This window comes from Paroedura picta, chromosome 4, assembly GCF_049243985.1.
Source record: "Paroedura picta isolate Pp20150507F chromosome 4, Ppicta_v3.0, whole genome shotgun sequence".
In the NCBI taxonomy this organism is placed as follows: domain Eukaryota; kingdom Metazoa; phylum Chordata; class Lepidosauria; order Squamata; family Gekkonidae; genus Paroedura; species Paroedura picta.
In genome coordinates, this window is record NC_135372.1 from 94,013,357 (window position 1) to 94,034,852 (window position 21,496).

The window sequence follows — 21,496 nt, forward strand, 5'->3', positions numbered from 1 at the left end:
TATCCATTAGTCATCAATACAAAATTTCTGCTATGGCAAGGAATGAAGAAAATAGCTTCGATGCCAATCTATTGATTGCTTCTCAGTAGGTGTGCTAAATAATCAGCACTCACAATTTAGTAGAAGATGAGCACCTATTTCACTGAGACCTTCAAAAAACACAGTTGATAAAGGTCCATTATTCTTAATTATGTGGGGTAGATCCCTCAGCAGATGAGTAGGATACACTAAGATTTTCCAGTTACTCTTCCAGGTCTATTGAACTGAAAGGGGAGGGGAAGAACATCCATGAAAACTTTACGTGTATGTGCATGTCACAGCCAACTTCTGGCAACCCCACAGAGTTTTCAATCGAGGTGGTTTTCCTCTGCTTTCTGCTGTGTACTGACTCTGGAATAAATGTACACACATATAAACTCCCCTGCTCATTTCAGCATTGAATGTTCAGCAGTGTCTGTTTTTTAAAAGTGCCATTTCCCCAAAGGACAGAAGTTGTGCCGCTGAATATGACAGACAGAAAAACAGAAACGGTAGCTGTCAAGGAGACAAGAAGGGTTGCTAAAGAAAGGGCACTATCTACAAGGATGATCTTTTATGCAGCTCACATTTACGGAAGTGGGTGCCGGAGACCTTCCCGGGAAACTTGAGAAACATCCCTGTGGGCTGTGCTGGTCTCTGTTTTGTCAGGTCTTTCTAATGCTTGAGACTGAGGGTGTTGTGTGAGATGTGTGGTGGCTTCAAAGATGATCAAGTTCCCTCTTGAAATTATTTTTGGGGTGTCTTGAAGGTTGTTTCACAGCTTGAAGGTTTAAATTTGCCTGTTTACTTTGTAACTGATCGCAAAAGAAATGAAATTGTCATGCTAATATATTTTAATTGACCCATTAGAATTGCTAAATAAAATAAATTTTCACAGGCAGATGCGTCCAGCGAAGCATGAACTTTCATTTCTCATTCTTGGTTAGCACAAAGTAAATTATTGTTTTTTGTGCCTTCCAAGAAGATTTAAATTACAATTCATTGTCTGACACCCTTCTCTCCTCCCCACAGCCCCTCCCCCACAACATTTCTGTCCTTTGACCTGCTGCTGCCACCCACTCAGCTTTTAAAAGACTGCTCCTCATACATGTGAACAATAAGAAGTTCTAGGGACAGTGCATCATGGGCTGGTTCCCTTAGGAGCTCCCTTAGGAGATAAAAAAATATTAGCAGGCACCATGGGCCCTTTAAAGCATGGAGAAAGGGGATTGGCTGCCTGGCTTGATTTACAGGTAGAAGAGAGTTGTGTATAAATCGTGTTACTCTCTTCCGCCATTTCCAGCAGCACTTGTGGAAGGGGAGAAGCGTGAAATGGTGGCAGAGAACAGTGAGACAGCAAAAAAGGTGAGGGGGAGCCAGGAGATGCGATTATATGTAGAGTTACACCACTCAGCTGACATAATGCTATTTTTATTGATGTGCAGAAATGCCCTTAGTTTCATGCTGAGTACCTGCACCTCTGCTCCCTCCCTTCAGTTGGGAACCTCCTCTCTTCTCCTATCAGCTGACCCTCTTCTAACACTTCTTCCCCAATGAGGGAGCCTCCACAGTAATTAAGAAACAGTACATGGTCTTATTATAGGGCCTTCTTGACTCCAATCCTTTTAGGCCATATTCATGCTTATAGGCAACAAACAAGGATTTTTGTTCATACTGTGTCCAGTTCTGGAGTTGGGCAAAAAATCAGAAATAGTTATAGTAATGAACATGCCCAGATATCACAGCCCCCTACCCTTGTGTTGAGAATATCTCAAAATGACACCTGTCATGGCAGGTGTCTAACACCAATAAAAATGAAGATAAGGTATAGATTAAGGGGAGATGGAAGCTCAGCTGGGGCCAGAGCCAAGAATGGGCAAGTGTGGAACAGCAAGGGAGGGAGAATAAAGTTGGAGCCTGAGCCATTTGGAGGGAGGAAGGAAAAGCTGACTGGGGGAGCACAGAATACTAGCAGTGTACACATGTGAAATTTATGCAGGTCAAGTGGGCATTACAGAAGGACTAGCAGTAGTATTCTTGAAAATCACACTCGGTCCCTACAAAGGAGTCCTAAGCAACTTCATCAACAAGTGAACATCCAAAATCACTTCTAAACTAAACAGAGAAGCTGACTCAATATTCTTCTTGCATATTGTGCACCTTGCCTTTCTCCCCAGTAGGAACCCAAGTGGGTTACACAGGCCTCCTTCCCTCCATCCTCACCAGTTTGTTGTGAGGTAAGGAGGGTTGTCAAATCCAGGATAAGAAATTCCTGGATATTTGGGGTGGCTGGGGTGGGCAGGGGAGGAACCTCAGCAGGGTAAAATGCCACAAAACGGCTGTTTCCTCCAAGGCAGCTGATTTCTGTAGTTTGGAGATGAGTTGTAATTCTGGGAAATCACCCCATCCCACCTGAAGGATGGCTCGGCTGAGAGTGTGTGACTTAGTTCAGAGTCAGCCAGTAAACAGGGTGGGTCCAACACTCACTACGCCACACTGGCTGCACACACACATTCACTTTGCTCTGTACAAATATCTGAACAAGATGACCTCCAGTTTCCAGTGAGGTGTGGGTCAAGTTATATTCTGTTGTGACTTCAGGCACAAAGCCTCCCATTGTTGCCCACCATCAATGACTAAGTCTTATTGAAATCTAACAGGAAGCTTTGCATGAGAGGATGCCGTAACTTGTCCTATGTGTGTGCACATGTGTGTGTGTCAGTAGCTACTAGCCATGGTGGCCTCCATGTTCTGCGGCAGTCAAATTCTGAACCCTTGGAAGGCAACATCAAGGGAGAACCATGTCCTCTAGAACCTATTGTTGGCCCTCCATGACCTGTTGTTGTTGAAAGGTAGCTTGGTGTAATGGTTAAAGAACAGCAGACTCTAATGTAGAGAACTGGGTTTGATTGCCCACTTCCCCACTTGCAGCCAGCTGGGTGACCTCAAGCTAGTCACAGTTCTCTTAGAGCCTCACCTAACTCACAGGGTGTCTCTTGTGGGGGGAGGAAGGGAAAGGTGTTTGAAAGCTGCTTTGGGACTTGTTTATATAGTGAAAAGCAGGATATGAAAAAAAAAGCAGCTCTTCCTCTTCTTCTCTTAGGAACTGGTTGGCCATTGTGTGAGACACGATGCAGGTCTAGAGGGACCATTGGTGTGACCCAGAAGAGCTCTTCTGTTTTTTGTTTTTTAATACACATGCACATACACTCTTTCAAAATGCCTAGTACCATCAAATTTGGTATATTTATAGTACAGTACACTCCAACTGCAGAAAAAAGACATTTATATGTTGTTTACTCAAATCAGGGGAAATGAAGCTGCCCCTTGCCCCCAGCAGACACATCTTCTAAGGGTAATCATTAACATCTCCTCAGTTTTCCCCAGAGCACAGAACAAGCTGCAGTCTTGGAAACCTGCAATAATTTTCAACTAGGGCAGCAACTTAGATATTTGCTTAGTTTTCGCATTGAAAGAAGCAGTTCTAAGAACCCAGGCCAGCCATGTTATTGCTGTTTTAAAGAAGTGCATTGCTATAATAGCTGTGTTACTTGAGCCCAGTCTGCACAATTTACAGCTACAAATATTACATACTCTTTTTTAATTTGGGCAGTTGTAGACCTGGATATCCAATCATGATACTGCTCATGACTGTGTTGTGACCTGAAGCTGTTGAAAGGATCACTGAACCCATGAAATTCCTTGAATGCTCCAACCGTGCTGTATAAATGTTAAGCATCATTATTGTGATCACTGATAATATTCACTTCCCTGCTCCTAGAAACTGGAGCTTAACATTTGAGCATGTGCAGGGATCTAACTTTGTGGGAGAGAATCACTTCTTGGGTTAGGGATGAATTTTCACAAGTAAACAAAAGCACTTGGAATGTTTTCTAATGCTCATTGCTCTTTAAGGCTGCTTTTTTGGCCTCAGCAGCCATTTTTACTTATTGCCCAGTCCAAAGTCCTTTGCTTAGGCTTGGAGACATTGTGCCCATCCTATAGAAGACTGGTGGTGGTCTTGTTGCTTGCCTCCAGATACATAATGGATGGCTTTATTATCACCCAAATTTCTGTCCCCAAGATGATGACAGATCTGACAGTGGAAGGCATTAAACAGGCAGCAAACAACCTGGCATGAAGATGGAAGAACAGCTCTCTCTGGTCTAGCTGATTTGGAGTTTTGGGTTGGGGTGTCATCAGTACACTGATGACACCCAGTTCTCTCTCGATGGACAGCCACTGCGGTTTCCCCCCAGATTGATTTGCTGGTTGTCTGGAAGTAGTGACCATTTGAATCAAGCAAAGTTGGCTAAAGCTCAACCCCTCCAAGACAGAGGTTCTGTGCACATTTAGTTATGCAGAAATACATCCACACCCAAGTCTTTCCAATTAAGCTTTGCAGAGTGGATGTCTCATTTGTCATTCTCACCAATAAATGTTGCAAATTAAAATGTAAGAGATTTTCTTAAAAGGAAAGGGAGCCAAATGTGATGAGGTTATTATTGTTACACCAATACCTTTCAGAACACAGTGCTGAGATTGGTGAATAATTGGTCGGTGCAAGATCATTGAAAGATTCCCCCACCCACTTGTAGGACTCCTTGAAGCCATAAGAGCCAACTAAACTATGATAACTGTTCTTCCAGGTCTATGGTTGGAGCCTAAACCAACAACATCTGAATTGTACTGGCCTCCCTGTCAAAAATGCTCCTAACGTATGTCATATAGCATACATATGACCCTTGCACCTCCTCTTCCATCCTCTCCTGCCAACAGAATTGGGCAATTGGTTGTTCAAATATGTTTTTAATAGTTTTAAGTTATTTATTAACTATTTAATTGTATCTGTAGTCTATTTTTGTATGTATTTTATCTTGATGTAATTCTGCCGAGTCCACAGAAATAGGGCAGACAACAAATGTAATTATTATTCTTATTAATAATAATAAGACAGCTGAAGTTGATGGAAAGGCAACCATTGACTTTGGGTCAGAACCTCTATACCCCATAGAGACTGCTAGATGCCCTAATGGAGGCGAGGAATGTTTCTATGCTACTATTCTTGCCATACTATTCTTATAAATGATGGGACTTTGGCTAGGATCCTGCGTATGCAGACACCAAGCAGCCTTTCTCTCTCTCTCTCTCTCTCTCTCTCTCTCTGTTTAAAATGGGTCCTTTAAGAGGCCCTCACGTAGAACATCTTCAAACAGTGTTGTGATAATGAGGGAGATTGTTGTATGTGGAAATCCAATCAATGGTAATTAGGCTGAGACATGAATTAGTGCCTTGGAGACTTGGTCTCTCTTTGCACTCTGATTGCACTGAGGTGGGAGAACAAAATGGGCAGGTATTTTAACTATTGCTGGCTGGCTGCTGCATACATATTTGGCTTATTTGGAAGTTTGCCCAGATCAAGAAAAATATGTTGTTGTGTTTTTTTCATTACATTGCCTGGCAGATGCAGACTGCTCTAACCTTGCCACTGAGCTGCTTTTTTCCAATCTGCTGGATGCTAATGTTTGCTGGTATACGTGCAAATCATTTTTCTGAAGACAGCCATGTCTACCATGCCTTTCATCGACACAGAGGCAGTGAGAATTCTGTGCTGTAGACAGAGAGGATTTGGGGGCACTGGAAATAAGACACAGGGATCCAATCTGGCTTGCTAGAGAGCCAGCTTGGTGTAGTAGTTAGGAGTGTGGATTTATCATCTGGCAAGCCAGGTTTGATTCCCCGCTCCTCTTCCACATGCAGCCAGCTGGGTGACTTTGGGCTTGCCACAGCCCTGATAAAGCTGTTCTGAAGGAGCAGTAATATCAGGGCTCTCAGCCTCACTGGGTGTGTTGTGGAGAGAGGAAAGGAAAGGCAAATGTATGCCACTTTGAAACTCCTTCAGGTACATAAAAACAGCATATAAGAACCAATTCTTCTTCTTCTAATTCTTTCTTTTCCTGCCATGTATAAGGGCCAACAAGCACTCACCTTTTCTTGAACTGTTTTTCCCCCAAAGCTTATATTTGGAAATCCAAAGGGAAGACGGTAGAATGTAGGCTATTTTAGCAGCTATTTAGCTTTGAGTTAGAACTATATAGGCTGAGGATGGCCAACTTTTGAAGTATCAAAGACTGATTTGGAAGCAACTTCACCCATGAACACCACAATGGCCAATAGGGCATGTTTGGAGGGACCTTTCCTAACCATCATCTAACCATGCCACCAGCCCTTGACATCAAGGTCTTAGTCTTGGTCCCCAGACAAATATAACGTTAAACACTAGGATATCCATATGAACATTTTTGTCTCTGTAGGTAACACAGTCTTTCTCCATAACAGCTTTTAACGTATGTGAATATGTGCTTGGAGTGCCAGGTTTATGGGTTTTTTCTTCATGGACCAATAATCATTCTATCTGTTCCACTAAATGTCCATGTTACATGCATCATACCCCATGAACTATTGCTAATTAGTGGTTCTTTCTTGGGATGCTTCAGGGTACATTTAATGCCTTATAAAAGAGGCAGTGATCTCTTCCTGATAACCCTTAGCACTATGAAAGTTTGCATGAACGTTTCCAATCTTCCCACCAGTCATTTGTCCTGCTATGTTTCCTTCACTTTTAGCAGTTGATAATCCATTAATTCTTGCTTGGTGACCCTTCTGGGGCTCCCTGTCTCCAGCAATCTCATCAGGAAAATAGGATTCTTCTAACTGGAAAATTCTGCTTTCCCTGAGGAAAACAGGATTCACCCCATCTTACTTACAGTTAGTGGAGAGGAGAGAATGCCCAGCTTTAAAGCCATCTTCTTTCAAAGTGACAAAGGAGAAATTGTAGTTTTGCTTTTCTAAAGTACTCAGAGGCAGAGGAAAGGATCCTTTCTGTCCACTGTCAGGACTACGGAAGTACTTGAGAAACTGCAGCAACAGTCTGACAGCCAGGATTGTATAGCAGTTAAGAGACCCAGGTTCAAATCCCCAGTCTGCCATGGAAGCTCACTGGGTGACTTTGGACCTTTCACAAAACCTGAGCCAAACCACCTCAAAGAGTTGTTTTGAAGACAAAATAGGAGAAATGAGAAAAAATGTAAGCTGCTTTGGGTTCCCATTAAGGACAAAAGCAGGTATAAATGAATACAATAAATACATCAAATATATCAAACCCTCGCCTTTTCCTGATTATTGACCCTTCTCTTCTTGCAGCATATCTATTCCAAGTGCATTTCCACCATCCTGCCGACAGCATCAGCCTCCTCGTGCCAGTGAGTTCACAGACATGAAAGCAGAGTAGCTGATGCTCCCCACCAATGGAGAGAGGGTATGCCATCTCCTGTGTATTATAGCAATCTACAGATGTTTCTACACAATTCCTCTTTAGACGCAATTCCTCCTTAGCAATAAGACCAATTTCCTATATTGCTTGAACTTCCTTGTTGTCTGTATCTCAGAACAAACCATTGCCTGTTTTCTATATTTGGCAGTTTCCTCCTTCTAGAATTGTGATTTGAGGCTTGGATCCAATTGAGCATTTCTACAGATGGCTCCATTTCTCCCCACAGAGCACAGTTTTCTCACCTCCCCCTTCCTGCTGCAGCCTGAATGCCCCCCAAATTCTGTCCTTGATATCCTACCTCCCAGGAGCAACACTGGGGGGCATTTTGAGCTGCTGCAAGAAGGGGAAGGTGAGAAAGTTGCGCTCTGCTGGCAGAAATTGTTCCATCCATGGAAAGGCTCGATTGGATCCATGGCTCTGACTTGGAATGCTGAATGCACACAATGGCACCCACACATTTCCCACTGCAGGGGTGCTATGAATAGTGCTTGCTGCTGAGCATATACGCAAAAGGAACGCTGCTATTGCTATAGATACAGGAAGAAGTGGGTTCTTCTTTGACTAATAAAAGTTAGAATTTTATTTCCTTACATTTTTTGACATCACAAACCTTGGAAATTTATTACAGTGGAAAAGGCCCTTAAAACAAAGAGTCCAATTCACAATGAGAAAAAAGGGTGATGGGCTAGAAGAGAACCTGGGGATCTTTGATATTTACAGGAGAGGACTTGCTAGAGGAGTTATCAAATCATTGATCGGTGCCAACCAGCCAGTCTTGGCATCTTAATGTTTTGTCATCAGAAGTGGGTCACGGAGACAATGAAAAAGCATTTCATTTCTAGGTCAGGGGAAGAGTTGAACTCAACCAGAGCAGATTGTGAGCAAAAGCAAAAACCTATCAGTGAAGTTCATTGTGTAAGTTTGAGAATTTCAGTGCTCCAAACAGGAGATTCTCTGCTATATTTCTTGTGAGATTTGACTGACTGTCCAAGACACTTGTGATGATGAGCGTAAATTTAAAAGGATGAAAAAAGCACATGGTTTACCACGCATGCCTAACGTATGGAGGTATTCCTAGAAATTAGGAGACACAAAGGCTGTAGCGGGAGTGATAATGGGACACCCTGCGCTCTGTTACTAGCACCTGCAGGACTGAGCACTAGACAGAGGAATCAGTGTAGTGTTCTGGCTACAGTATGGAATTCAGATCTGGGCGACCAGGATTTAAACACCCACATGACCATAAAGCACACCAACTGACTTTGGGCCGGTTACACACACTCAGTCGAATCCACCTCACAGGATTGCTGTGAGGACAAAACAGGGACAGGAGAACCATCTATGCTGCGCTGAATTCCTCAGGGAACAGTTGGAATAAAACTATGATGGACAGATAGGTTTTGGAGAAAAGATGATCACTGCTATCTCCTCTGTTCCTGAGCCCTGTGGATCATGGACTATGCCAGTCTCATGTCTAAATGACATGCTGGCTTACAGGATTGACTTAGTTATGGCACCGCTCAGAACAGCAAACAGTACCCAATCCCTGTTTCAATCTGTACTTCAAGTTTCTGGTATTTTTTATTTCACTGTTGGTTGAAGACCACAGCACCAGAACAGCCATGAGAAGGAACTGCTACTGGGATGAAGCTTTAGTCTCTATAGAACATACCTTTGGGTGTAGGCATTCCACTTAATAATGCAGCCATCCAAGAAGAATCTAACTGGAAAGCTTTGCTGTATTCTGTGTCCCACCAAAGTAACCTCTTCCTATATTTCCAAGTCAGCCCAAATTCAGAGGGTGTTTCTGCTTTCTAAAGCTACACCTTCCTCTCCAGGTTTCATCCAATTGTATAAACAATGGTGTGTCCCCCCCCCCCCTCACTGCTCTTAGGAGCTGAGCTGAGCAAACATCCTTCCTCTAGAACACAAATGCTTCTATTCCTTCATATTAAACATGGAACATTCTGAGCAGGAACACTGGCAGAAGCCAGCAAAAGTAGTGAACGCTTGCCTGAATCAAAAGGTAAAAGAAATGAATGTATATGTGTCATGAGAGCCAGCGTGGTGGTCAACTTCTAATCTGGTGAACCGTGTTACATTCCCCACTCTTCCACATGCAGCCAACTGGGTGACCTTGGGCTCAAGACAGTTGTGATAGTGCTGTTCTGACTGAGCAGCAATATCAGAGTTCTCTCAGCTCCACCTACCTCTCAGGGTGTTGTAGGGTGAGGAAGGGAAGTTGATTGTAAGCCACTTTGAGACTCCTTCAGGTAGTGAGAAGCGGGATATAAAAACCAACTCTTCTTCATGAAAGCTCCAATCTGAAGGCTATCTTCTGCAATCCGAATACACGGCAGGCAACCAAATGTATACATTCTGCTCAAAATGTTGACCATTATTTTGGGTAAGTGCTAGGAAAAAACTGGGATAGATTAAAAACTGTGAAGAGGAGGAGAAACGCATTAAATACATGTTTTGGTCCAGGTTCTTCACTTTGCTGTAACAGCAATTTCATGATGATCTTTTGCCATTTTCAGTCATTGGCAAACTGTTTCCCTCTATATGCAGAGCAGATGATGGACCGGAGAGGCAAACTTGACATGTTTCTTCAGCATCTTCTCACCTCCCTTGGCTTGGTGGAAATGAGTGAAAGGAAGAGGCACAAGAAAAAGAGAACATTTTCTTCACAACAACTGGAGAACATCCCAGATTCTTAGCAATTGCCTCAGTCAGAGTCTGTCATAACCATATGTCTCAAGGAGGCAGACATGCCCTAAGACTAAGAGGCCTGTTGAAATCTTGGGTACCGTGGAAAATTCCTCTGTTGTCATGAGAGAAAAAGGTCTACAGAAAACTGCACCTCAGATTTAGAAATCCACAAAATAAGCCATAAATAGATATGGGGAGGCAGGGGGGAAAGAAGAAAAATCACACACACAACCCCAGTATGTTGATTCTGTAACCTATGTGGCACCTGTGCAGACACAAGAAGAAGCTTGAGTGGGTAGGACCATAATTCATGAGAATGAGCCCACACTGAAGAATTAGATTGCTCTTTTCCCCTCAAGATGAGATGACCTCTGAACTGCAGCTTCAGTACACAGGGAGTGAAGATGTTGTTCTCACAGGCAGGTGCACAACTGCTGTCAGGAGACCTGGAAAACAAACCATTAAAAAAGAGTGAAGATCCATCTTGCCTCTTGAAAGACACGTGGCAGATACTGATTTGTGTCCTAAGCAACACAACTGGAGTTACACTAATAGAGAAAGACAACTTCCTTGCCTCCCCCCTACAGTCTCCTTTGTCTCCCAAAATCAGGGGGTCCTAAGGACAGAGTATGTGGCAACTGGGAGACTGCAGCAGAAGGTGAGAATTAGGAAAAATAGCCTTCCCTCCTCCCCAAAAAGAAAAGCCATTCTGTCAGAGGAACTTCTACTGTGCCAGTGGGATGGGACCACAGGATCCAAGCCACCATTGATCTTCTGTGAGCCTCAACTTCAGCTATGGTGAGGAAGGAGATGAGAGGCATGCCCACATTCATGAGGACACACTGATCTCCTGTTCTACAGAAGGGAAGAGGGGGGAAATGTGGCAATAATTTAATCACAGAGCAAGGACTGTGGGCATGAAACAAGAACTAGTAGCCAAGTCTCTTGAAAAGTGTATTTTAAATAGAGGAACGTTTTAACACTCTAACTGGTAAATAGGCACTGGAATAATGGACATGTACTGTTTAACATTTTGGGTGGTTCAGAAAACTGAGCACTCCTTTGAATCAGAGCACTGGTCACTCTTTGCTCTGGAATTTGGAAAGGAAGAGACCATTGTGTGATGAGCCAAGACAAATTAATGGAACAGATATGCAGGAAAAGCGAACGCCATGCCAAGCCAGTGATAGGAGCTCTAATCCATCACAACAGAAAACAGCTTAGTGCAGCACATCCTTTGACTTCTTCTCCTGATAATATTAGCAATGTCTTGAAGTGCCTTAGAAACCCATGATGGGTTAGCACAGGGTAGACAGAACAATCATTTCTCACTCATAGATACTTGTCTCTCCCATACAGTCTCTAAACTAGGACTACAATGCCCATGATCCCCTGCCAGCAGGGTCTTGTAGACCATGGACATCTGGAGAACCACAGTGTGGCCACCCCTGCTCTAAACATGTACAGCAGTGGCAGGCAACCACTGGCACGCATGTTGCTGCATGCAGATAAGCCAAATTAGATTAATCTGTTTGGCTCAGCAACTCCCTTGCTACTTCCCCAAACCAGGGGTGCAAGGATGCCAAGATGGGCCCAGGTCATGCCTGAGAAGTGGAAAGGCAAGCTTGAAACCAGTATAGCCACAAAGTTCAACACCTGTCCTGTATGGCAGCAGTTGTTTCAAAATGAGAAATGGAATTTGCTAGTTTGGGAGTAAAGTCTGAGTATAAGCTCTCTCACTGATGCCCCAGCACCCCTCTAAGATCCTGCTCACAAATTATCTTCTAGCTATAGACATCATGCCATTTCATCTGTTCCAATCACATTGCCAACTGAGTATACTGACAGCAAAACCACTGATTTTTCATACTGACATTTCTAAAACAGTCCTATTTTAGTCCCTTACTCTTGTCAAAAAGGAAAAGTCTATAGGTAACATATGCAGCATGTGTGGTGCACAAGCACCAGAGGATCTACCCCACTACATATTCGACTTTCTGCTTTATGCTCAATCAGATTCCTTGATGAGATCTTATGCGGTTCTAACCTTCATTCTGTTGCTGAAAAGTTAGTTTACACTGTGTTGTCAAAGTGACATATAAAACCTCATTATTCACTTTGGCTGCAAGAAAAATAAGGACCAATGCTGCCATTCTTAAGACAGGCTTTTAACACCTTTGTATTTTGTATGCTATTTTACAATTCTATCGTTGTAAATTTTATGTCTTTGATGGTTTTATTTCTAGTAAACTTGCCTTTTATACTTTGTAATGGCCAACAGCTATATACAAATAAATGATGCTATGACTACTACTACATATGCAGCATGTGAAGTCAAGCTCAAGCACTCATATGCTACTTCTCTTTCATTTGTCTGTCCACATCTACAAAGGCCTCCGTTTTTTCAGCATGCAAATCCCCAGCTGATAACCTTGGGTATCTCCCCTGCCCCCTCTCTTTCACATTACAATATATGCATTTCTTTTTACCTTGGCCAGTTAAGGGGTCCATCTGCAAAGTTTTTAGAGCTTCAGCACCCTCAAGAAACAAAGAGGGGTCTCTAGTACACAGCCACAAAACCAACAGGGTGATTCACAGACTAAATGAGAACATTCAAATATTACGGCTTGGATCTTATCACTGCAATTCACATGTACTTCATTCTAGTCAAAGTGTGGCTCGCTTTCTTGGCTGCTAGCACTTCTGTTTGTGTATGGTTCTTAAAAACCAAGGGTCTTGTAGAAAGGGAAATACTAGTGGCAAAGAAATAGATCTATGCTGTGGCTGGAGCAAAGTGAGTGAAGAAAATGGCCAAAGAATCTAACTATCATAATACATCTTTACACCGCTCCGTGGGAGCGGTATAAACAAAACAGTAAGGGGTGTGGGGGAGGGCTCGGTCCGGGATGGGGGGAGGCAACAATTGGCCCCTTGCCTCCATCCATCCACCTACCCCTTAATTTCCTTTCTCGCTCCCATCCATCCATTTATCTTCTGTCTTTCTTTCTCCCATTCTTTCTCCCATGGCTTACTCTCCTTTCTCCCCTTCTCTCTGTCTCTCTCACTTTCTCTACGCCAGCCTGCTTGGCTGCCTGCCTTCCTTCCTTCCTTCTCTTCCTCCCTCCCAGCGGGGGGGAGGAGCCCGAGGGGGGGAATCTCCTGCACCCACCCACTGCCCACTAGCGCCACTGTATTTTTTATACAGCGGGCTTAATTTCTAGTAAGTGCATAATGATGTCAAGTCACAACCTACCCATGGCATGAAGGGTTTTGCTTCCAAGGCAGGTGAGAAACTGAGGTGGTTTGCCATCACTTTCGTCTGCAGAATCTTCCTAGGTGGTCTTTGTCCAAGTATTGACCTGCTTAGCTTCTGAGATCTGACAAGAATAGCCACCTTCCCTCATTGTCATTGTAATACAAATCTTTTAATACAAATCCATCCTACAATTCAGAGCTCCAATGGCAGGAAGTTCTGTTTTAACTCTTTGTTGAATTTTGATGGACCTAACATTCTACTAAATAAAAATACAAGTTTTCTAATTAGAATATGTTGGGAAATCTGGTTAACTCCTTTCTTATGTCCATCTGATGCAACAATGCCAGGAGTTTACGTTGTGTTGCCTGGGAGAAAAGATCAGAAACACAAGAAGCACAAATCCTAAGGTGACATATTTATATAATGTTCCGGATGTACAGCAAAAAGTGTCAGAGTTTTAGCAGCCATCTCAAAAACTGACACCATGATAAGAAATTCAGTGCTGTACAATGGGCTAGAATTTTGTCCCTTTGTAGAGAGATGAAGGTGGGAGATGGCAACATGTATACTCAGTGTCCTGTACCTAATCAGTTTGCCAGAATCCTGTTCAGCCCACCTACATGTATCGTGTTGGCTGGTGGCAGATCATAACAGCTTTAAGTACATGCATTCTGAATTTCCTTCTTTTATCTCAGTCCCAGATTTTTCCTTGGACTGGAGAGTGAAATAGACGTGTTTAGAAGCCTTGGCTGTGTCAGAGGGACACGTGAATGCATGAAGTTGCTTTATACTAAATCAGACTACTGGTCCCTCAAAGTCAATATTGCCCACTCTGACTGACAGGGTCTCTCCAGGGTCTCAAACTGAGGTCCTTCACGTCATCTGATTCTTATTAGAGATGCTGGGATCTTCTGCAGGCCATACATGAGCCACGGTATTGTCTCGCACCATAGGATCTGATCAGTGTGAATGCAAGCACAGCCAAAAGGTACAAGCCACTTATTCAAAGAGTTTAGTACAAAATAGATAACATTTTGCTATGGGAAAGATTCCTCTTTATTGGATGATTCAAGTACACTTCTGAAATGTTACTAACATTTCATGTTCATCAATATAATTTTTAGAGTGATTTCTCATAATCCAAGGTAAAGGTAAAGGTATCCCCTGTGCAAGCACCGGGTCATGTCTGACCCTTGGGGTGACGCCCTCTAGCGTTTTCATGGCAGACTCAACACGGGGTGGTTTCCCAGTCATTACCATTTACCCCCCAGTAGCAAGCTGGGTACTCATTTTACCGACCTTGGAAGGATGGAAGGCTGAGTCAACCTTGAGCCGGCTGCTGGGATCGAACTCCCAGCCTCATGGGCAGAGCTTTCAGACTGCATGTCTGCTGCCTTACCACTCTGCGCCACAAGAGGCTCATAATCCAAAGGCCAATGCAAATGCCAGCTGAGCAGTTCCCATGCCAGAAGCACATGGGCTACAAAGACATGTTGCCCTGTCTTAAAACTTCTCACAAGTGGCTGCAGCCAAATCAATGAGGTTTCCTTTATCGGAACATGAATAGCGTTCTGTGTCTCCCTTGACTGTACATAAATGATTCAGTAGCAAAAATGTGCAAACTCCATGTTGGCGACCAGTTGGCATGAATATTTAATAATGCAAAACAGAGCTGGGATGATCAGACAGGACATGCCAAATTGGCAGTTGTGCCTGATAAATATGGATGAGACTCTCCTTTTCTTATCCCTGCCCTGGTCCTCAAAGTTCAGAGTCGATTAATATTCCCTTAACAGCCTGAAAAATCATGTACATCTCAGATACATGGATGAGACAGTGATGTCAGAAATGGGAAAACATTTGGGGCATTAGAAATCTGGAGAAGAGAGATGGACTCCACCTGAGCCCCTATGGAACCAGACTGCTGATGTTTGATATCCAAAAGGTCACAATTCAGCTTTGAGACCAGTTTCTGGGGGAAAGCTAATAGGAGCTGCAGAAGGTCTCAGATGACTCGTAACTCTGGGATGATAGCAGAAATGTTCCAGGTCATCAAAGTTGGGCTAGAGTACACTTCATGCTGAGTCGGACAACCGGTCCTATAGCTCAGAACTGTCTCCCTTCACTGGCAGTATCTCTCTGGGGCTTGGACAAAGAAAAGCATTTCACAGTGTCTACTTGAGATTCTTTAACTGGAGAACCAAGATTTCATCTTCAACATGAAAAGCATATGTTGAGCTACACAAATGCTACCTGCATGCTTCATAGCAAGCCACAAGAAAGAAATTACAATTGTTTAAGGAAAACAAAGTGTTGTTCAAGCAAATGCACAGAAAAAGCCCACTGGTAGAGAGACACAACATATGGATGTTTATATTATAGCATAACAATCATTATCCTTCTAAATGAAATAGTGAAGGTATGAGTGATATGGAGAAAGAAATCAGGTATACAGCACAAGGAGTAAGCATTTCAATAATATTAGATTATTGATATTAGATATTAACTATCTTCATAATGAGTAGGTAGATGTGATAAAATTTCTAGATATGATAACTGTTCACCCCTATCGTAACAAATCAGGAAAGAGGCCACTCTTACCTGAGTAGTGTCTAGAACAGGCTTTTTCAACTGGGGTTTCTTGATGACCCTAGAAGGGCTTCATGAATGGGTGGGGGTTAATTATTTTAATACATGTGTGTGTGTGTGTATCACTCAAAAAAGATTTAACTATATATATATATATATATATATATATATATATATATATATATATACACATACACACACATATACATATACATATATATATATACATACATACATATATATACACACGCATATACACACACATATATACACACATATATACATATATATACACATATATACATACACACACACACACACACACACACACATATATATATATACATGGTTCCTCTATATATTTGTGAAACAGCCTGGGGGGTGGGACGTGTCCAGCTGTCCAAATTGGAATAGGGCCAATCAGGGTGCAGCCAGCAACCTAATTGGCTCTGCCCCTACAGCTCCTGCCCTCCCTCACTGGACACTAGCCACGTTCCTCTCAGACACGGCAGAAATAGAGAGAGACAATCAGAGCCCTGCCAGACCGAACACGAGCTCTCATTCCCCCCTATTGCTCCTGTTGCAAGGGAGGCAGAGAGAGAGACACAGAGAGAGCTGCCCCAAGCTGCTGACAGCGAAACAGAGAGAGCCGCCCCTGCTGCAACAGAGGCAGAGACAGACAGAGCTGCCCCACGCTGCACACCAGCCTGCTATGCCTCCTGCTGCAAGGCACACCGAGACACGCAGCGAGAGGGACACAGAGAGAAATCTGCACCACCTGGTGTCCTCTGGGTCCTAGCACCCATTTCATTCCTGCTTGCAAAGGGCTTTTTTGCTAGTATATATATATATAGTTAAATGTTTATTGAGTGATATTGCCATATATGAACATGTTGACCCATTCCCCCCCCTTCCAAAATGGCCAGTGATGGGCCTGAAGTGGGTGGAAAGGACAGGGTCCCCAGGTGGGCGTGTACACAGCTATGTTTCCCAACCATATTCTGCATAATTGTGCCACTTCTGAGGTTTCTTGAAGCCTGAAGAATGTTTCGGGGGGTTCTCAGTGGTAAAAGAGTTGATAAAAGGATGGCCTAAAACATGGTGTGGGGTGCAATTTCCTTCACCTGAATGGAAATAATGACCATCAAAATATCAGATTCAACAGAAATAGGTGGAAATTGCTCAGGAAGTCTACTGGAGCTGGGCTCACATTCAATCTCAAAAGACAAAACTTCTCAAAAAATGAGCTGACTAATTAAAAATAAGAGTCAAGAGGGGTACATCTTTTCAGAATGTATGTAAACCATTATCACAGAGGCTCAGATGGAATATATACCACAGGAACTGGAAAGTATAAGCAAGTCTAAGAGGATGCCAGGGCTTTTTAAAATGGGGACAAGCAAATCATTTGCAAAAGGCAAGAAGACTCCTTTGAGAAGCAGTGTTCTTACTCAAATGTGGGTAGGAAAGAACACTAATTCTCTTAAAACAAGTTTTATAAACTGACAATAAGAAAAAGGAAAAAAAGATTTTAAGGATAGTACGGCTAAAAACATCAAGACAAAAGATGACACTTTCTTAAAATATATCAGAAGTGGGAAACTAGCCAGGAGGTGGTCAGATCTTTAGATAACAAAGGCTGCCAAGAAGCAGAATTATTTGCACGGGTCTTCATTGAAAACGGCTTTGGGGAGACAGTATCTGAAGAACTAAGTCATATAGAAGGTAGAAGACAGGAAGTGCTAACGTTAAATTAATGAAAAATTAATAAGTCCTCTGGTCCCAGTGTCATGTACCAAGAAATCTTAGAGAACTCATATATGAAAATTTTGATCTTCTGACAAAAATATGCAACATCACTAAAATCAGTGTTCTTACAAAAGGACTGAATGTGGCTAATGCGATGCCGATTTTTAAGGTGGTCTGGAGTACAGGAGGGGAAACAGGAAACTGTTCATTTGCCCCTGCTTCCACTCCACCAGGAACTTGGGCATGATTCTTGATGCCTCTCTCTCAATGGAGGCTCGGGTCGCAATGGTAGCACGGCTGGCATTCTACCACTGTCGCCAAGCCAAACTACTAGCACCCTACTTGGCTCCAGAACACCTAGCCACAGTGAGCCATGTGACGGTCACGTCTAGGCTGGACTTCTGCAACTCGCTCTATGCAGGCCTGCCCTTGACTTTGATCCAGAAACTGCAACTAGTCCAGAACACAGCCACCATGGTCCTCACAGCAACACCTCAGAGGTCCCACATTCAGCCCATCCTCCAGCAGTTGAGCTGGCTTCTGGTTGAATTATGGATCAGACTTAAGGTTTTGGTTATCACCTTCAAGGCCATACATGGTTTGGGCCCAGTGCACCTGAGGGATTGCCTTTCTGCTCACACCCCTCAAAGAGCCTTGCACTCTAGCAATTCCAACTGCCTGCTGATCCCTGGCCCCAGGGAAGTTCGCTTGGCCTCAACCAGGGCCAGAGCTTTCTCCATCCTGCCCCCACCTGGTGGAACGAACTCCCAGAGGAGATCAGGGCCCTGACGGAACTTGAACAGTTCTCCAGGGCCTGCAAAAGGGAGCTCCTCCGCCAGGCATTTGGTTGAGGTCAACCTGAACCACCATTTCCCAAGGGCCCTCCCCCTGAGCCTCGCTCCTATGGCACCCACCATAATTCCACCCAAGCCACTGGGCTATCAGTAGGAGTTACTTCAATGTTTAATTTTTCTACTGTTCCATGTTCCTTGTTTCACTTCATTCACTATTGTTAATCTATGTTATCTGTATTATTTCTGTTCTGTTTTATGTGAACCACCCTGAGCCTTCGGGGAGGGTAGTATGTAAAATAAATAAATAAGTAAACAAACAAACAAACAAATAAATGGAACAGGCAAAAAAACAGGCACTAGGTATGCCTTTAAATAAATCTATGGTGCAGCTGCAGTATGAGACACTGTGTACAGGTCTGGTGACTCCACCTAGGGATGCTGTGGAGCTGGGAAATATATGTAAAAGGACAATCCACATGAGTCCCTTCGTTTCAAGGACAGCTAAATCATTTGGGATTTGGAAATCAGAAAACTTACCTGGGAGGGTATTTGATTGAGATTTTGCAGGGCATGATTAAATGGATACAGAGATCCCTCCTCCCAGTGGTAATCTACTAATCATGGACAAATTCATGTTATGGGGGGAATGGAGGAAATATGGGATTTTAGGCAGCTCCTTCTCCTGGTTTTTTGCTGCTCACTTTGATACAATTCCAGATACTCCATTTCTGTCCCAAGCCCTTGAAAAAGTGGTACCCAACAAATAAAGAATCAAACTCAGTATTAAAGATTGTCTAATGGGGGTCAGGCATAAGGGTGTGGCTGGATACCTGAGCTCTGTGCACTGTCTGCATATACCATAAACAATGCTGCTTTGTCTAGTATTGTTTTTATATCCTGGTTTTAACTCATGAGCTTGTTATGCAGCCTGTTCAGCATCTCAGATCTTGAGTGCCCTGTGAGCTGTCTGTTTGGCCACAGCACAGACGTGCCCTTTTTCAGTGGTAGCTCCAGCACATGGATTGCCCTATCCAAGGAAGTGTGGAAGGCACTTAACTTGATCACCTTCTTAAGAAATGTGAGGCCATTCTTTTAGGGGGTCATTACACAGTTATTATGGCAAGGAAGGGACTGTTATGAGGGAACATTGCATAGCTGTGGTTGTTGAGAAAGAAGGCATATAAATATTGTGATAAATTAATAAATAACGAGGGCATTCAATGATACTGTTGTGTGCTTGTTGTGGATTAAAGATTAATAACCTTTGAATCGCTGTGTTCCCATGCGAGGGAAAGCGTTGCCTATTTAATTTCTGCATGTTGTTAAAATTGTTAAAGGCAAAGAGCCTCTGCCAAGAAAAACAACCCTTAATCAAACAGAACACAAGCCAGTAAAGGTGGGGCAGGCCAGGACAAGGCCTCCCTTCTGTACATGGAAGATCAGACTTCTGGAAAGTTCCCGATCCTTCAGTCTCAATAAAAGTACCCCTCAGAGAAACGGCAAAGGTTTGCCTTTGAGAGCAGATCCAGGTATTATTCTCCACGTGGGACTGCAACCAAAAACAGCAGCGCTATCCCTTCCCCAAATAATGTTTAGACAAGCCTACCCACATTGCAGTAGCATCATGCTGGGCTTCTGTGTCCCTTTCACAACACCAGTTGCCATACCGGCAGAGGTAGGGACACTATGGATACAGCCAGCTTGGTGTGGTGTTTAGTGTTGGACTGGGATCTAGGAGAATTGGATTTGAATTTCCACTCTGCTATAGAACCTCACTGAGTAGCTCTAGGCCAGCCACACACTCTTAGCCTCCCTCACAGGGTTATTGTGAGGGTAAGGTTGACTAGCGCAAAACACCATATGTCACCCTGAACTCCTTAGAGAAAAGGCAGGACAAAAATGGGCCAATTAAATATATGTGTGAAGGGAACAGGACTATACTATAAAACAATAGTTCAGGAAAATGCTTTGCATAAAAGCTGTGGGTTATACAACTGGGTGTAAGATGCATTATTACCTTGCTGCACTCATTACTCTATTGCTGCTTCACTGTTTTCTACTGACAGAATACCATTTGCCTTCATTATATCCAAACTAGGGAAGGGATGGGCACGGACTGGGAAATTCTGGTTTGAGGTGTTCATGAAACAAAATGGCTGGTCCATTTTGCATCTCCCTACTTAGAACAAGAGGAAGCAAAATGGCTCCTAGTCATTTAAACCTAACAGTGGATGGGTGGACCTGCCAAGCTGTTGGGTTTAAATGGCTGGCAGCCATTTCACAGATCGATTTTGCTCCCTCCCTCTTTGCAGCAGAGGAGGGAGTGAAAGGGATGGTTAAAATGGATGCCAACCGTTTAAGCAGTCTGTTTTAATTCCTGGGAGCAAAATGATTTAAATGTCTCATAGTTTTTCAAATTTAATACTTGGCATGCAGATTGCCCTGCTCAACTGCTATATTTAAATGGCCAAACAGAACTAGACAAAAGTCCAGGACACATTCAGGGGAGGCACCTTATGATGAATTTTGGCTTGTGAGCCAGTTCATGCCCATCCCAAGTCCACCCTCTCTATCATGCCTTATAGGTTTTGCCCATTAAGAATTTTCACCTCAGTACATGTCATCGTCTCCTCATATAGATTGTATACACATACACTGCGTGTATTAGCTGTCTCTTCACATAGACTATCATCAACTTACAGAATGTATTCCACTTTGAGTCTCAGTGAGCATGGCAGGCTGGATTCTGAAGATTTTTGGTGGTGAGCATGAAATTGGGGTCACTGTGGGTGGGCAGGTCATGGTGAGTGTCCTGCATTGTATAGGGGGTTGGACTAAATGACCCTGGAGGTACCTTCCAACTCTATGATTCTATAAATACAGTACATAAATGCCCCTGGATTTGAAAGAGGGGAACAGGAGCTGGGAGTGGAATCCAAAAAGAGCAGCCAATGTCCAGCTTGACAATCCTATGGTTATTCCAGTCTGAGCACATTGTGAGCTACCCCAATAGTCACTTTGCATCAGACGGCACCACTTTTTACA

General features: G+C 43.3%; 1 protein-coding gene and 1 long non-coding RNA gene across 5 annotated transcripts in view; one reads left to right on the top strand and one right to left on the bottom strand.

Annotated features, from left to right (window-relative positions):
• LOC143835897 (uncharacterized) overlaps positions 1–21,496 on the top strand; it is a 107,037-nt gene that overhangs the window by 67,957 nt on the left and 17,584 nt on the right. For all 3 annotated transcript variants that reach the window (XR_013230395.1, XR_013230397.1, XR_013230398.1), the window contains one exon: positions 7,222–7,336. This is a non-coding gene — a long non-coding RNA (uncharacterized LOC143835897). The remainder of the gene's footprint in view (positions 1–7,221; positions 7,337–21,496) is intronic.
• The window catches only part of LOC143835896 (chemokine-like protein TAFA-5), a 45,321-nt gene continuing 24,679 nt past the window's right edge, over positions 855–21,496 (bottom strand). Inside the window, exons 4-5 of one of the 2 annotated variants that reach the window (XR_013230394.1) lie at positions 13,317–13,440; positions 855–10,509 (exon numbers count right to left, since the gene is read on the bottom strand). Coding sequence is in view for 1 of the 2 variants with exons in the window: in XM_077334317.1 (XP_077190432.1) it covers positions 10,501–10,509 (9 nt within the window). In the remaining variant the exon portion in view is untranslated. The remainder of the gene's footprint in view (positions 10,510–13,316; positions 13,441–21,496) is intronic. The other variant, XM_077334317.1, reaches the window with a different exon arrangement.